General features: G+C 38.0%; 1 protein-coding gene across 1 annotated transcript in view; it reads right to left on the bottom strand.

Moving 5' to 3' along the window:
* Positions 1-17,898, bottom strand: part of LOC139953571 (nuclear hormone receptor E75-like) — a 49,447-nt gene that overhangs the window by 6,792 nt on the left and 24,757 nt on the right. Inside the window, exons 4-8 of the mRNA XM_071953027.1 lie at positions 17,675-17,816; positions 13,042-13,229; positions 4,330-4,420; positions 1,432-1,524; positions 125-391 (exon numbers count right to left, since the gene is read on the bottom strand). Of these exons, the coding sequence (XP_071809128.1) occupies positions 125-391; positions 1,432-1,524; positions 4,330-4,420; positions 13,042-13,229; positions 17,675-17,816 (781 nt within the window). The remainder of the gene's footprint in view (positions 1-124; positions 392-1,431; positions 1,525-4,329; positions 4,421-13,041; positions 13,230-17,674; positions 17,817-17,898) is intronic.

Genomic DNA, 17,898 nt, shown 5'->3' on the forward strand with positions numbered 1-17,898 from the left:
AATTAAAAAATAAATAATAAATTCTTATTTGAGAACAAACTAAACTGGAATTCCATTTAAACACAGAGAAACCACAGTATCTTAGGGTTGACATGAAATACAAGTTTTAAATTGTTTTACTTACCATCAGCATACAGAACAACAGCGGAGAGCAAAGCGATTTCCGTCATCGTTAGCCGTAACCGATGAAGCCGGAGTGAGAAGTCATACAGCGACTCGACGAGCTCCTCCGGCATGAACTTGAGCATGTTAAACCTGGTGATGATTATCTCGCTGTTGAGACGGAAGGCGTTGTATAAGACGAGCTCGATGCTGTCTTGGACTGTTAGGATCTCGAAGAGACCGGCTTTGATGAGGACCATCTGGTCTTGCTGGTCCAACATCGCAAACCCTAAAGAGAAGAAGCAGGAAACTTGTTGAGAAGATGTTGTTTAAGTTAGATATAATCCTCTTAGAGACTATCTGAAAGAGACAACCTGTGGATAAGGCACCCTCATGGTCTGAAAATCCAAGAAGGAAATTAATCATAATCATAATTGTTGCCTTCTCCCTTCACGGCAGATTTCCTCCTTTTTAGCCAGCCTCATTTACTAACTAACCACTTTTTCTACCACTTAACACCTTTAATCTAGTCCATTGCGTTTGACAACGGGTCTCTTGTTGCCCCTCTCACTCTCTGTTCATGTATTTCCACTTGAATGCCTCTGTCACACTTGTATTCTGTTAATCTTTGTTGTGTTGTCGTTTAGCCTTTGAGGAAGACTCAAAGACTCTGCTAGGGTCGAAACGTCAGGTTATAAACTTTTTTTTTTTCTTCAAAAGAGTAACCCCAGGAACTCCACAAATGCAGGAAGGTCCACTACATGTAGTTACATGTAATGACACCCGCTGTAAGCCAACAGTTTGATTGGCAGAGAAGGGGGGGGGATGGGACAAATCAGATCGCACAGAAAGTGTCAAGACCTGGACTTGAACCCACACTCTGCTGATCAGAAACACCAGAGCTTGAGTCCAGTGTGCTAAACCACTCAACCACAACACACAATGACAAGACTGGGACTTGAACCCACACTCTGCTGATCAGAAACATCAGAGCTTGAGTCCAGTGTGCTAACCACTTAGCCACAACACATAATGACAAGACTGGGACTCGAACCTACACTCTGCTGGTCAGAAACATCAGAGCTTGAGTCCACTGTGCTAAACCACTCAGCCACAACACATAATGACAAGACTGGGACTCGAACCCACACTCTGCTGATCAGAAACACCAGAGCTTGAGTCCAGTGTGCTAAACCACTCAACCACAACACACAATGTCAAGACTGGGACTTGAACCCACACTCTGCCAATCAGAAACACCAGAGCTTGAGTCCAGTGTGCTTGACCACATGGCAATTGACACGCTCAGGTTATTGTAGTCCTACTCACCTGGGATGTACTTGCAGAATGTAACAATTCTTTTGATGTAAACGGCCAGTGTCTGAGTGACAACAGAACACCACATCTGAAGGCCGTTCATACCTATCAGGGGAGAAAAAAAGAAAAAAAGGTTTAAAATTGATGGTGATAAAACATCAGTACAGCAGCTTTCAATAGTTTGAAGAGAATCATTCAATCATTTCACTTTGAAGTAATGTTGTTATAATGGAAAAATAACATCAGTTTTTATCCCCAAATATTTGAATCTGAGATCATGGCTGTCAGATACAGTACATTTACCAGATTGTGTATTACAGTTATGGACCATTCTATGAAATATCACAGGTTAGTTTGAACATTGACATCTGCATTTAGGACTTATAAAGACACTTGACACTATTGGTAATTGTCAAAGACCATTCTTCTCACTCGGTGTATCTCAACATATGCATAAAATATCAAACCTGTGAAAATTTGAGCTCAATCAGTCGTCAAAGTTGCGAGATAATAATGAACGGAAAAAACACCCTTGTCACACGAAGTTGTGTGCTTTCAGATGATTGATTTCGAGACCTCAAATTCTAAGTCTGAGGTCTCAAAATCAAATTTGTGGAAAATAACTTCTTTCTCAAAAACTACGTCACTTCAGAGGAGCCATTTCTAACAGATTGTTATACTATCAACCTCTCCCCATTACTCGCTACCAAGTAAGGTTTTATGCTAATAATAATTTTGAGTAATTAGAAATAGTGTCCACTGCCTTTTACACAAATCAAACGGTTCCCAATAAATGCTAACTTGTCAGTCATGTGTAATTGATTTGTTTGGAGAGTGTGAATGTACAGTAATTTCATTAAAACATTACTCAGGTTGATTGACAACGTGCTATCAAACTTCCTGGAGCCATTAAAATGCAGTTTACAAGTCAAGTTGGCTACTCTCCAAAAAAAAACTTAGTTGCAAGGCCTGCATAGTGCCTCAAAGAACACAGCGGCTGCAAGCCAACTGTATCAACATTGCCAAAACATGTAGCACCAAGATTTGACCCAGTTCCACTCGACCCAAAACATTAAGAAAAGGTCACGACCCCAATTGATAGTTTCCAATGTTTCCCATATATTGCTTAAAGGTATTTGTCATATTTGGTAATCGTCAAAGACAAGTATTCTCACTTGGTGTAGCCAAACATGCATAAAATAACAAACCTGTGAAAATTTGAGCTCAATTAGTCTTCGAACTTGCAAGAGAAAAATGCAAGAAAAAACAGCCTTGTCGCACAACTTTTAGATGCATTTAGAACATGATGTAATTAATGTGACAGCTTTTTCCTGTGTCTTTGGTTTGCAGAAACGCCATGTCACTGTACATCTACACGCACTTACTAGGTAGATTTATTCTTATGAAAACTTGTTTTTTAATATTCTACCACCGTGGAGTAGTTTTGCTTGTTTGGTCAACAATAGACATTGTGATTTGTATCTTTATTGATTTTGTTGCCGGCATTGCCTTGACAAAGCTAATCTTTGACCCCCCATCTTTAAGATGTGTTGAATACCATGGTGATTTTGTCCTGCGACAACAGACACTGCTTAGCAATTAAGATTGATTTGCACTTAGAGTCAACATTAGCTCGTTGTGATATAGAGCCCCGGGACAAAGAGGTAAGATTGATCTTAAGACGAGTTGTCAGTGTTGCCATAGCGATGCATTGTGACATCACACCTCGAACTAGCAGTTAAGAGTAAATTGCAGTTAAGAATCAATCTTAGCTCTTTATAAAATTTACCGAAGGGGTCGATTCTATAAAGCACCAGGAGTCATCTTAAGACGAGTTGTCAGTTTCGCCATAGCGATGTATTGTGACATCACACTTTGCTTAGCAGTTAAGATTGATTAGGGAAAATGCATTTTGGTAGTGGCTCTAGGAGTACATGTAAGTTGAGTGAAGTACATTCGACAGGGTCAAATCAATGTTAACTTGTTGTGAAGCAAACCCTTGCTTTATCCGTCAAGGTTCTTTGGGAATAGTATCCGTGCTAAAGACGTTGATCAAAGAGCAAGATTTCTTTAAAGGCACAGGGGTCGATTTCACAAAGAGTTAGGGACTGCAGTACATGTAGAACTAACTATATTTAAAAACTTCTGGCTAGTTCTAAGTTAGAACAAGTAACTTATATCCTAACTCGATAAATCCATCCGCAGACACCTTTGGTAATTGTTAAAGACCAGTGTTCTCACTTGGTGTTCATATGCCTGAGCCCAGATTAAAATCTTTTAATTAGAAACAACCTCTTTCTAAAACACTACACTACTTCAGAGGGAGCCGTTTCTCACAATGTTTTATACTACATGTATAACTATCAACAGCTCTCCATTGCTTGTTAACAAGTAAGTTTCTATGCTATAAAAAAACATATATTTTGAGTAATTACCAAATGTGTCCAGAGGTCATTTCACAAAGGTAGTCCAAACTTTAGGACTAGTCCTAGGAGTTATTAAAAACAGAAGGCTAGCCCTAAGTTAGGACGAGTGACTCGTCCTAACTTGAGATAAGACTTTGTAAAATCCATCCCAGTTCCTTTAAAGTCTATCTGAAATGTGAAAGAAACACCTCATTGTTTTCTCCGCCAGGCAGACATAACAAAAGTCAGAATCAGATAAAATCCTGAACTTTCTTTTTCCTGGATAGAAGTTACCTCCTCTGTAGGCAAATGCCTTCAGCCGATTTGACAAAACGCTAGGATTAATCCTATTTTGAGTAGGTCGAGGAACCTAAGATGGGTCCAATGCATCCTAAACATCTGTGGATACAGAACTTAACTCGCCCAAAGATTAATCCTAAGTAAGGAAGAGTTGGGTGAAATCGACGGCTGGGGAGAGAGGGTTTAAGTAATAAAATTCACTTACTATCGAGGTCCATTGGTGATTTCATAGCGTCGCATTCCTTGATGAAGTATTTCTCCATCGGCTTCCCTTGTAAGAACTCATCAAACTCAACCTGTATTTGATAAGAGAAACAATACAAAACAAAATTCAACTATTTTGAAATCCAGAGTGGTTTAGTCCACGCAGGAAAAAATTTGATGAAGTATTGCTCAATTGGCTTCCCTTGTAAGAACTCATCAAACTCAACCTATTATTGAAAAGAGAAATAATGGAAATAAACTCTTTAAATTTTGCCATCAAGTTATGAGATTAGCTGCAGCTTTAAACATGTTAAGAGTCCCTGCCTGTAAGAATGTACCAAGTGGTGATTCATGGGTTCTCAGATCTTCTTCTAAAAAATTAGAGTGATACCATGGAGGCAACGAAGACCCCTAAACAAGGGCGCTTGTTATCTGAACCAGAAACTCAGGGGTTAACCTTTGCATGCACTCTACAACGATACTTCATGGAGTCAACGAAGACCCCTAAACAAGGGCGCTTGCTATCTGAACCAGAAACTCAGGGGTTAACCTTTGCATGCACTCTACAACGATAAGTGTTGTGGTTTTTGTTGCAACAACAATTTTAGTAGACAGGACCTTTGATTATTTGTCTCTTCCAAAGGAACGAGCAATTATAGTAGAGTTTATATACCATGTGAACTTTGTTTACAATAAGTGTGACATTGTACATTATTTTGGTATTCTGGCAGGCAAGATACTGCACTGGTTATATGGGAAAGTTGACATAACTTCCACATAAATCCAAAAGTTATGAAAGTAAAAGCTGGACAAGTTTTGAGATGTGCCCCCTTTCATATGAAAAGTTGATAAGAATTAGACAGTGCCATCTCCATAAAATATGAGATTTTATGTTTACTCGCATTAGGCTGTGTACAAATCGTGCCTACAGGAAGGCCAGGCTCTTTTGTAAACATAAGATGTCACAGGTCTCATCCTCTATAGACTGCCCGAAAAAAGACAACAGTGCTACATGTACGACTGGGACTTGAACCCACACTCTGCTGATCAGAAACACCAGAGCTTGAGTCCAGTGTGCTAAACCACTCAGCCACAAAACACACCATATCAAGACTGGGACTCAAACCTACACTCTGCTGATCAGAAACACCAGAGCTTGAGTCCAGTGTACTTAACCACTCGGCCACAACCCACCATATCAAGACCGGGACTCGAACCCACACTCTGCTGATCAGAAACACCAGAGCTTGAGTCCAGTGTGCTAAATCACTCAGCCACAACACACAATGACAAGACTGGGATTTGAACCCACACTCTGCTGATCAGAAACACCAGAGCTTGAGTCCAGTGTGCTAAATCACTCAGCCACAACACACAATGACAAGACTGGGACTCGAACCCACACTCTGCTGATCAGAAACACCAGAGCTTGAGTCCAGTGTGCTAAACCACTCAGCCACAACACACCATATCAAGACCAGGACTCAAACCTACACTCTGCTGATCAGAAACACCAGAGCTTGAGTCCATTGCTCTTACATGAGTCAACGCCCTGTCATACCTTGGCTCCTGTGAAACGCCACATACATGTACGCCTGATTATTTTGCAATAATAAGGAGTGATTTAGCTAAATTCACACTTGACTGCTTCCAACCAATCACCACGGCAACAAAGTTATTAGTTCGTGTGCAGGTCCCCGTGAAATTTGAAGTACAGCGAACTCCGGAGAGGAGAACAAAGAGTTTGCTGGAAGACTTCCTGTCTGGGCGTCATCAGGATTATTGGCTGACTGTTCAATTTCAAAACAAACCCATCATCCCTGGAGAATCTGTGTCCCAGCTGTCTGACACATTGATGACCTCTTAAAGGCACTGGGCACTATTGGTAATTACTCAAAATAATTGCGAGCATAAAAACTTACTTGATAACGTAAAAAAACTTAGTTTTTGAGAAAGAGGTCATTTCCCACTCAAATTAAAAACAACTTTTATTATGCATCTGAAATCACACAAATTTGTGCAACAAGGGTATTTTTTCCTTTCATTGTCTTGCATTTTCAATTTGTTATTTTGTGTGTATCGTCCTAACTTACAGGACTAGTCCTGTCCTAACTTACAGGACTAGTCCTGTCCTAACTTACAGGACTAGTCCTGTCCTAACTTACAGGACTAGTCCTGTCCTAACTTACAGGACTAGTCCTGTCCTAACTTACAGGACTAGTCCTGTCCTAACTTACAGGACTAGTCCTGTCCTAACTTACAGGACTAGTCCTGTCCTAACTTACAGGACTAGTCCTGTCCTACTTACAGGACTAGTCCTGTCCTAACTTACAGGACTAGTCCTGTCCTAACTTACAGGACTAGTCCTGTCCTAACTTACAGGACTAGTCCTGTCCTAACTTACATGACTAGTCCTGTCCTAACTTACAGGACTAGTCCTGTCCTAACTTACAGGACTAGTCCTGTCCTAACTTACAGGACTAGTCCTGTCCTAACTTACAGGACTAGTCCTGTCCTAACTTACAGGACTAGTCCTGTCCTACTTACAGGACTAGTCCTGTCCTAACTTACAGGACTAGTCCTGTCCTAACTTACAGGACTAGTCCTGTCCTAACTTACAGGACTAGTCCTGTCCTACTTTACAGGACTAGTCCTAAGAGATATTAAAAACGTAAGGCTAGTCCTAAGTTAGCATTTATAAGTAACTCATCCTAACTCGAGATAAGACTCTCCAAACTCTCTGTGAAAACCACCCAGTACCTTTAAGTTCTGGCAAAATTATGTTGTGGAGAGTCGGTTGAACTATACCTGCAAGTTACATTGTATGCTACTATTGGTAATTACTCAAACTAATTATTAGCATAAAACCTTACTTGGTAACGAGTAATGGGGAGAGGTTGATAGTTTGAAACATTGTGAGAAACAGCTCCCTTTAAAGTGACATAGTTTTCGAGAAAGAAGTAATTTTTCACTGATTTGGTTTCGAGAACTCAGATTTAGAATTTGAGGTCTCGAAATCAAGCATCTGAAAGCACACAACTTTGTGTGACCATGGTGCGACAAGGCTGTTTTTTTTTTCTTTAAATATTATCTCGCAACTTCAACGACCGATTGAGCTTAAAATTTTAACAGGTTTGTTATTTTTGCATTAAAATGATGAGATACAGCAATTGTGAAGACTAGTCTTTCACAATTACCAATAGTGTCCACTGCCTTTAAGTAGCAAGAATATTAGGCCTGTTCTTACTGTATATCTTAAGATCTTCTAACACAGGTTCGCATCCAGATATAAGGTCTTCAGACGTCCAGTTTAAATTTATTCAAAGCTTCTACCTAAATGCCAAATCTATCTTTACATCTCCTTTATTTTGTCTTCCCCTGAAAGCGTGAGTATGTTATCTTAGAAGAAATACCGATTGATCAAAGATATCTTGAGAATTTCTTGAAGTCTCATGTTGCATTATTGAGATTTTGTAAGTCCGGCAAAATTCAGTTAGATTTATTGGTTAGATTTTGGAGTAACTTCAACCTTAGCATTGCTTTAGGTTTTTAAATAAAATTATATTACAAATGAAACAAAGAACAGGCTATTTAAAAACCATGGAAACTATTGGTAAATGTCAAAGACTAGTCTTCTCACTTGCTGTAACTCAACATATATGCATAAAATAACAAACCTGTGTAAATTTGAGCTCAATTGGTCGTCAAAGTCCAAGATAATAATGAAAGAAAAAAACACCCTTGTCACACCTAGTTGTGTGCGATTAGATGCTTGATTTCGAGACCTCAAATTCTAAATCTTATGTGTCAGCTTGACAATTTATAAGAAAATAAAATAAAATAAAAAAGGCCCTCCTTCCTTTTTTCAAAAGGCAGGACGCTTAACAAGTTCTTTTTTTTATTTGGCCTTATGTACCCTCATAGAGTGGTTTACTCTCAATGGTTACATATCGTAACAACAACAACGTAACAACAACAACGTTGCAGGCTCTACTAACATGACTAATAGACTGCAAGTAACAGACGGTACAATGTAAGTAGTGCCGGTAAGTAGCTTCCACACCAGTAGCAGCTGCCATACAACACTCCAGTAAAGTCAACCAAACCATCCATCAGCGACCATCAGCTTTACTGTCACACTCTGGTGAACAATGAGTTAGACACGCATCAATGAGCACCAATCAAGGTACTTCAGGGGTCGATTTCACAAAGAGTTAGGACTCGTCTTATATTGCGTTAGGACGAGTAACTTGTCCTAACTTAGGATTAATCTTAAGTTCCGCATGCTACAGTGCAGGGTTGGGACTCGTCCTAAGTCCTAAAATTAGTCTTAAGTTAGGAAGAGTTTTGTGAAATCGACGGCATATCTTGTAGTACATTCAGGCTCAAAATAGAACAATCATCAGGACCAAATTTCATGGCTCTTCTTCCGAATTCAGCGCTTACGATCACCATTCTCCGCTTACTGTGCAAGCACCAAATTTCTGCGAAATCGAAGAATGCCTTTAACAGCATGGAGTACAACGAGCACAAGCCAAAGTTCTCCGTAACCCAAGAAAAATACGCTTGACATAAGCACAGAATAATAATAATAATAACCCGTTTTTATATAGCGCTTTTCACACCCGGAGGGCGTCCCAAAGCGCTTCACATTATTACCCCTGGTCACTGGGCCTTAAATCACTCCTTAAACCATCTCAGCTCCCTGGTGGGGAGTATACAGCCTTGTGCAACATTAATATGCGCTACTCGGCTAAATCAATCACAAGAACCATCTCTTTCCTCACAGGTACCCATTTACCCCTGGGTGGAGAGAAGCAATTATAGTTAAGTGTCTTGCTCAGGGACACAAGTTTCACGACCGGGATTTGAACCCAAACTTTGCTGAACAGAAGCACCAGAGCTTGAGTTCGGTGCTCTTATCCCCTTAGCCACGACACCCGACACAGAATTCATTGCTTCCGTATCATATGTAATAGCGATCTACATTACTGCATATTATAATAATTATCAACATTTTTAAACACAAACAATATTTAACGGCCTGACGATATCGACCTTAGCAGAAGCCTTAAAGAAAGACTCCTGTTGAAGCGTCACGCCATAAAATAGGTACTTTTTTTATTTTTTATTATAGCTTGTTTGTTTACCGTTTAAAATATTGCTACTTCAACACTTCTTAGTGATTTGTAATTGTCGTTCAAAATATGAGGGACCAACCTCAAGGTTTTGAAAAACTAGAAACACTTGTGTCGTTTTTGGTGTTGCATCAAAATGACGATATTTTGACGTCATGTGTGGGAGTTTGCTTTGTTATACCTCCATGCTGCAACAAAGCGGCTCCACAAATTAGAGCTCCCCCATATATGATGTAACATGAGTGATGACGTTACAGAGCTTTTTGTTAATCTTTCTGAAAAGCACTGGTTAGGGGCATTCAAAATGCTTATTTTTACCCAACTATTTATACTCATGTGAACTCAATTTAATTATTGATTGAAAAACATTATGAATTCAGCAAAGATCACGACTTGCTGTTTTCGTTCAAGTAGGTCTTGAACCATTTTTCTTGCATAATCATAGGTCCTTTTGGTTGGTACGCAGTTTGAACAGCTAATTCTATTTTCTCACGAATAAAATTTGTTAAATTATTTTGGTTTAAAATTTGTTAAATTATTTTGGTTGGTACGCAGTTTGCAACGGCGAATTCTACTTTAGCATTTTTAAACATATGATGATTTTATGGCCCCCTTAGATTTTACAGTTAAGGATTTATCTAAATTTATCTAAATTTGCTTTATAGTGCTCCCACGTAACAAATGTACATATGTATGATTGGAGACAGGTTGTTTTTATTTCGAGTTCAGTGCCCGACGTGTTTTCTCTCTCAACTTGCACAAGGAGTCAAGACAAATCCATAGGGACAGTCGGTTCTCAGTACATCTTCATTGTATCTTTGCTTTTTGCAATAAATCCTGGCCAGGTATAAGATTCCCAGGGAGACTTTAAAAGATCTTTAAAAATGGAGAAAAAAAAAACAGCAAAAAAAAAAATGCAACGTACTCGAGCAGTTTAATTTTACCTGAAGGGAGCAGTGCCCAGTGTATAAATTTGAAACGTAATTACACTGTGTAGGTTGTGCAACATCGATTTGTATTATCCACAATCTATAAGGTACATGTACATGTACACGAATACACTAAGCAAGTAGTCAATTCTCACATTGTTTCAGTATTACAATTCTTACAGTATGTGTACATGTATACTATTAAAGACACTAGACACTATTTGTAATTGTCAAAGACTAGCCTTCACAGTTGGTGTACAGTATCTCAACATATGCATAAAATAACAAACCTGTGAAAATTTGAGCTCAGTCGGTCATCAAAGTTGCGAGATAATAATGAAAGAAAAAACCCTTGTCACACGAAGTTGTGTGCTTTCAGATGCTTGATTTCGAGACCTCAAATTCTAAATCTGAGGTCTCAAGTACAATTCGTGGAAAATTACTTCTTTCTCGAAAACTACATTACTTCACAGGAAGCCATTTCTCACAATGTTTTATATTATCAACCTCTACCCATTACTCGTTATTGATAAGGTTTTATGCTCATAATTATTTTGAGTAATTACCAATAGTGTCCACTGCCTTTAATCATTTACTAATTACAACTTCTGAGAGTATAAAACATTGTGAGAATCGCTCGGTGACTACATGTATCACTCTGTCCTCATCAAAAGCTTAAAGACTAATGAAGCTGAAACTTTTACGGGTAAGTTATATTCGTCTTCATTTACGTCATGGTCCAAAACAAAAGGTATCAAAGGAACTGTTGGTAATTACTTGAAATAATTGTAAACATTGTGAGAAATGGTTCCCTCTGAAGTAACGTACTGTATAAGTTTTTGAAAAGGAGGTAAATTCTTATGCAAATAATAAAAGACTTCAGCCGAGGCTTTTGTGTTATATACTGAAAGCACGCAAAGTAATGCAACAAGTGTGTTTTTTCTTTCATTATTCTAGTGCAACTTGGACGACCAATTGAGCCCAAACTTTCACCGGTTTGTTATTTTATGCATTACACATGTTGTTGGGACACACCAAGTAAAAAGACTGGGGTGGATTTCACAAAGGTAGTCCTAACGTAGGACTAGTCCTAAGCAATGCTAAGAGATAGGAATGGTCCTAAGTTAGGACCAGTAACTCATCCTAACTTAGGACTGGTCCTATCTCTTAGCATTGCCTAGGACTAGTCCTAAGTTAGGACTACCTTTGTGAAATCCACCCCTGGTCTTTGACAACTGCCAAAGGTGTCCATCGGTGTCTTTAAAGTGTGACATGTAATACAAGGACAATGAAATAGACCTTTATTATGGTGCAGCCATCTTGAATTTCTCCCACTAATATCAATGTTACCAAACCGAGGCTGAAAGAACAAAATAGCCTGGTTCCTTTTTGCAAAATGATTTTTAGCATTTATTATCGTTATACGATACAAGGAACATGATCAACATGGAGGCATGCTGACTTATAAAGGTCTATAGCTAGAGGTTCAGATTTCGACACCAGAGACAGAAATTTAATTTTGATTGATCAAATTGTGCGATCGTAGTGCAACGGCCCCAGCGCCACAGACAGACGACGCTAACTAAACCATAACGTATAACGACTGCGTGAGCGTGTGTACATGGTGCATTAGTACGTACTTAAAACTGTATGATGGGTTTTCCCAATGGGACTTAATAACAACCTCTTTACCAATGACATTAAAGAATGTAAACATCAAGCAGGCGACAGGCTTTCATTTGCTAGCTTTAAACCATGTCAATCAGTTTCAAGTTGCATTGCCCAGGGTATCTGTCTCTTTTTTGTCCCCCCCCCCCCTAATTTTTTTTTTTTCCATTTAATTCCAAGCTCTGTTGGCCATATAACACCCCAGATTGCCGAATATAAAATAAACTTCATGCTCGCAAGTTTTTCAAGCTGCCATGCTTTCCCTCTTCCTGCTCAGAGTTAGTTTTCTTTTCTTTTTTCCTCAACAGTCTATCACATTCCTGATTGCCTGATTTTTGACGACAAAACACTGCTTTTCCTTTCTCTTAAAAATGTTTTACTGACTTGGAGTTGATTCAACAAAGAGTAGTCTTATCTCGAGTTAGGACAAATTACTCATCCTTACTTAAATTTGTCATACACAATATCATCCTCCACCCTCACAGGTACCCGTTTATACCCCTGGATGAAGAGAAGCAATTATAGTACAGTTTCTTGCTCAAGGACCCAGTGTCATGACCGGATTCAAACCAACATTCAAATGACTTAACCACCAGAACTTGAAAACGATGTTCTTAACCACTCGGCCATGACACTCTACAATTGATTGTACAAACATGAAGAAAAAAACTGAAAACTGTCTGACAATTATTGCCTCTTGAATTTGGATTTACCCATATACATACACACCGATGTGTGGTAGCACTGTATACTCAGTACTTACCCGAGTTCTATGAAAAAAATCACAGGCATATTACTCGGATGGGATTCAAACCCACGACCTTTGCAATTCTAGAGCAGTGTCTTACCAACTAGACTACCGAGACTCACTGCCCGATGGCAATTTCATCTTGGTCCGGAGATTGCGCACCCTGAAGAAATAAGATTTACTTAGAATTTTTTAGAATATTGAAAAAAATAAAATAAAAAAATACTTACATAATCTTTCGCTGTCTCTGAATGAGCTTTAACGACGAATTCAATGAGTTGTTTTATTTCTGGGTCGACTTCTATGATCTGTGCTGATTGGTCAATATCCCTGTCGTCAATTGATTCGATTGTGAAGGGCTGGATGTCTGCAAACTGAGTCTCCTTCTGTTTATTTGGAATCCTTCCGATCCTCACAGCTGTTTGAAAACGAAAGCAACAAATCATAAATATTAGGTACATGTAGGGAGGATGGTTTAAGTTTTTGATGGACCATCCTGATTAAGTTAAAACTACATGTAATTGCGTTGCCAAATATGTCTTTTTATTTCCCGTTTTAAAAGGGACCAAACTGTGTAAAAAGGCTTTATCAATGTATGTTTTTGTTCTAATTTGAAAGTTCCCCATAAATTTTTCCACATAAATACAGTCTTGGTACTGCATTGTATACAGTCATGGTTATAACTCAAAGTTTCTGAAAATTTAATTCAAGAAGCCAACCATTAATTTTTCCCATGGTCATAATATTTAATAGTTTATTGTTAATACCTTTATAAGACCTGTTTATTATTATCATTATTGTTATTAAAATTTGCCAGATCCAAGTCAACCTGTCTCTTTAATAAATACATGTATGTTAGATGTAATCATATCTAAACTGAATATTAATGCAATACAAGTATATGTACACATTTTTTCCAGTATATTTAATTTAAAATATTTTGTACATATGCCCCCTCCCCCACTGAGAAAAAAATATGTATTGTAGTTAGTGCATTAATTTTCAGTTGAAATACCATGTTATTAAATAAAGGGATACGTTGTCTTGGATTGGGCGAGTTGGTCTTTGAAAATGAAAAGCGTTTGAAACCGATTCTTATGACATGCAATGCTTAGAAGATGTTTTAAAAGTAAAACATACTGATCCACACAACTGCTTCGGAATTGCATGTTTTTTCCTTTTAGTTTACGAACTAACACGGTCAGCCATTTTGTGGAGTCAAAAACTTGACTACACAAAAAAGCGTGCCCTGCTACTGTACGTACATGTAGTTCGCAACGTACATGTACATTATAAGAAAAACCACACAATTTCGAGGCATATTTGAGTGGATCAATGTATTTTACTTTAAAACATGGATTTTCTAACCATTGCATTCATAATAAACGCAGCGCTGATAAACGGTTTCAAACGCTTTTCATACATGTAGACCAACTTGCCCTATCTAAGGCATGGTGTCCCTTTACAGCGAACTTTGGCAAGGCAACAAGCATGGTGTAGGCAGAAAAATCATTTACAAAGTTTGCAAAACAATATAATCACAGTTCAAAAGGCCAACGCTATTGTATGTCAATAGTATTGAACTGATGGACTATGTACTTTGATTCAGGTTCATTACAAAATTATCATTTTTTTTCCCATAAAGATAAAATGTCAGCAACAAATTGTACTGCATACAGCAGCTTACATGTACGTATAAAATCATTGTGGGTGGGTGGGAGAGACAAAAACAAATGAAGTGTTACATCATGCCTGAAGCTTTTCTCAGATTTGGATTTGGGTGGTGAAAATATCCTCTTTCTCTAACCTGTCTAAAACTAAGAGTAACTATAAATATAAATTGTAAACTTGCGGGTACAGCCATGAGTAAAATCTCTTGTTTTGAAAGAGTGGTGGCTCTGAAAAGAGCCGCTTCGGTCTTGACGTTTCGAACAGTATACTCTGCTTGTCTTCAGTACTTCAAAACAAGAGATATTACTCATGGCCGTACCCGCAAGTTTACTATTTATATTTAGTTACTCTTACTCCACACCATGCAAAGCTTCAAACACCATTTACTGTCTATAACTGTACATTCTGACATTACTTCAAAGGAAGTCGTTTCTAACAATGTTTTATGACATTACCAGCTCTCCATTCTTCATTCCACTCTCCATTATTAATTAATGATATGGTTATTAATTTGTTAGGTAATTATAAAAAAGTACATCATGCCTTGAAAATCCTAAAACAAGAGCATATTGACTCATGTTACATGTACGCGTAATGTGATCATGCGTTACACACCTGCTTTATTGCTCGTCACGCATGTCACTCAAAACCAAAATGAAAATATACCGTACGCACTGTAAATATAAAACCAAAGTGCGATGTACTCTATGTACAGATGTAATGAAATTGTCTTTGCAAGTCACTACCATCACAAATGCGAAAACAAAACACAAAGGGCAATTATAGGCCCCAGTTTTCTACTAAAACCAAATTAACTTTTTAAATTCTATTCATGAAAATAAAAAAATTCAAAGTAATTTAAATAAATTTTGGATGTAAATTGAAGGGAAAGGACAATTTTAAAATGCAAAATCCATGGTAAACGCGGAATATGGCCACCCAGTTTTTCTGCTAACCTGTGAAATACCCTCGCACTTTGTTCTGCTACAGTAAGCACGATAATTTGCTTAACGTTCAGCAGCGCTAAGAACTTGGGCCCTGGAAGCATGGATGCCTCAGTGAAATATCAGCCGTCGATTTCACAACACTCTTCCTATCTTAAGACTAATCTTAGGACTTAGGACGAGTCCCAACCCTGCACTGTAGCATGCAAACCTAAAGATTAATCCTAAGTTAGGACGAGTTACTCTTCCTAACTTGAGATAAGATGAGCCGTAACTCTTTGTGAAATCAACGGCAAGGCTGCTTGACAATATGTGTAGTAAAGAAATATACATGTAATAATTTTTATAATTTATTGGCTGACATTTCTTGTAAAACAAAGCTCAATGCATTTCACACCAATCCTCTGATGAGGGTGGCGAATTGCTCAGTCATCCGGAAAACAACATCAGGTGTCTTATGAGATGCAGTGAGGCGCGACCTTGTAATCACACGCTTCAATTACTCTAAACCCACACCTGGGAAAAACATCACCTTAAAGACACTGGACACTCTTGGTTATTGTCAAAGACCAATATTCTCACATGGTGTATCTCAACAAAATAAATAAAATAGCAAACCTGTGAAAATTTGGACTCAAGTACGTAGTCGAGTTGCGAGATAATAATGGAAGAAAAAACACCCTTGCCACACAAGTTGTGTGCTTTCAGATGCCTTGAATTCGAGACCTCAGCTAAGGTCTTGAATTCATCATCATCATCATCATATTTCAATATCAAATATATTTCAATTCAAATATTTCAGTAAGAAATTACTTCTTTCGCAAAAACTACGCTAGGGAGCCGTTTCTCACAATGTTTTATACTATCAACAGCTCTCCATTGCTCTTAACCAAGTAAGTTTTATGGCAACAATTATTTTAAGTAATTACCAATAGTGTCCACTGCCTTTAACACCAAATTACAGAGTGCTGAAGCTACAATGTATTGTAAGAAAATGGTGCTCAACATGTATTTATTGTTGAAAATGAAACACTAGCACTGAAAGGAGAGCCAGAACCCGGTGCAGAGAAAAAAATATTTTTGATTAACCCACAAGATAAATTTCAATGTTATATATTTTATGAATGATACGCCACCAGCCAATTATTCGCACACACTTTACGTATTCGTCACTTTACATTACATGTACATACGATTTCCTGTAAAGTGCAAACCAGGTTTTACATAACATAACATGTTAGTTTCAGATTGCACAAAGCAAACCTTGTTTACTTTTGGTAATTTGTCACTAAACTAATGAAAGACTTCTAGCTAGAAGTCTTTTATTCCTATCTGAAAGCACACAAATTGGTCCGACAAGGGTGTTTTCTCTTTCATCATTTTCTTGCAACTTCAATGACCGATTGAGCCCAAATTTTCACAGGCTTGTTATTTTATGCATGATGGGAAACACCAAGTGAGAAGACTGGTCTTTGACAATTACCAAAGGTGTACCTTCCCTTATGTACTTTTTCCTAAAACAGAACACAATGTCCACAGATTTACATTAAACTAAATACAGTTTGAAGATTATGATAGTAGAAAGCTTCCCTTGAAATTTTAATCACTGAGGTGCTGTAGTTTTTGAGAAATGAGTTAAACAGAAAATTTTTGTCTCAGTTTTAAAATGCAAAAATATATTAACCAGTTATGCTTTGGTTTTGGTATAATATCATAACTGGTAAATGGGATTTTACATGCTAAAATAATTTTCGTCTTCCTGAGACGAAAATTATTTTGTGATTTGTTTTACTCATTTCTAAAAAACTACACAACCTCAGTTAGTAATATTTGAAGGAAAGCTTTCCACTATCATTATCTTCAAACCCTGTAAGTATAATGTAAATCTGTGGACATTTTGAAAAATTACCCAAATCCTTTAAAGGGGCACAGCATTTTTCTTCCAATAATAGGCACTGATAATGAGGAAAATGTAAATTTGTATTGGAACTTTGCAAAGGACTGACGAACACCACAGCCAAAGCGAAGGGCTTAACGTCAATACAAAACTTTTGGGCAGTTGGTGGCAGCAGACTTACCAGGTAAAATCCATTGTTCTCGGTAATGTGCGCATGCTCAGAACTACATAAACAATGGACATTAACCTGGTAAGTCTGCTGCCATCTAGCGTTTAAAAGTCTCCAATTGCTGTGGTGCCTTGAGGCTCTCCTTTTTTTTTGAAAGGCCTGGGGTTTAGTGGGTTTCTCACCATCTTTGGACATTCCGAGTTCGATGCATTTCCGATATCTGCAGGCAGGGCAGCGATTTCGCTGCTGGCGACAAACTTCACATTTTCCGCCCCGTACGCAGATGTATTCCTTCTGACGTCTTAAACAGCGCCTGAAGAAACCCTACAAATAAAAACAAGAAGGGAAGAGTTCTTTAGTACTTCATTCATTATACACCTTTGTACACATTGCAAATGAGCAACTT

This window comes from Asterias amurensis, chromosome 22, assembly GCF_032118995.1.
Source record: "Asterias amurensis chromosome 22, ASM3211899v1".
NCBI classification, from domain to species: domain Eukaryota; kingdom Metazoa; phylum Echinodermata; class Asteroidea; order Forcipulatida; family Asteriidae; genus Asterias; species Asterias amurensis.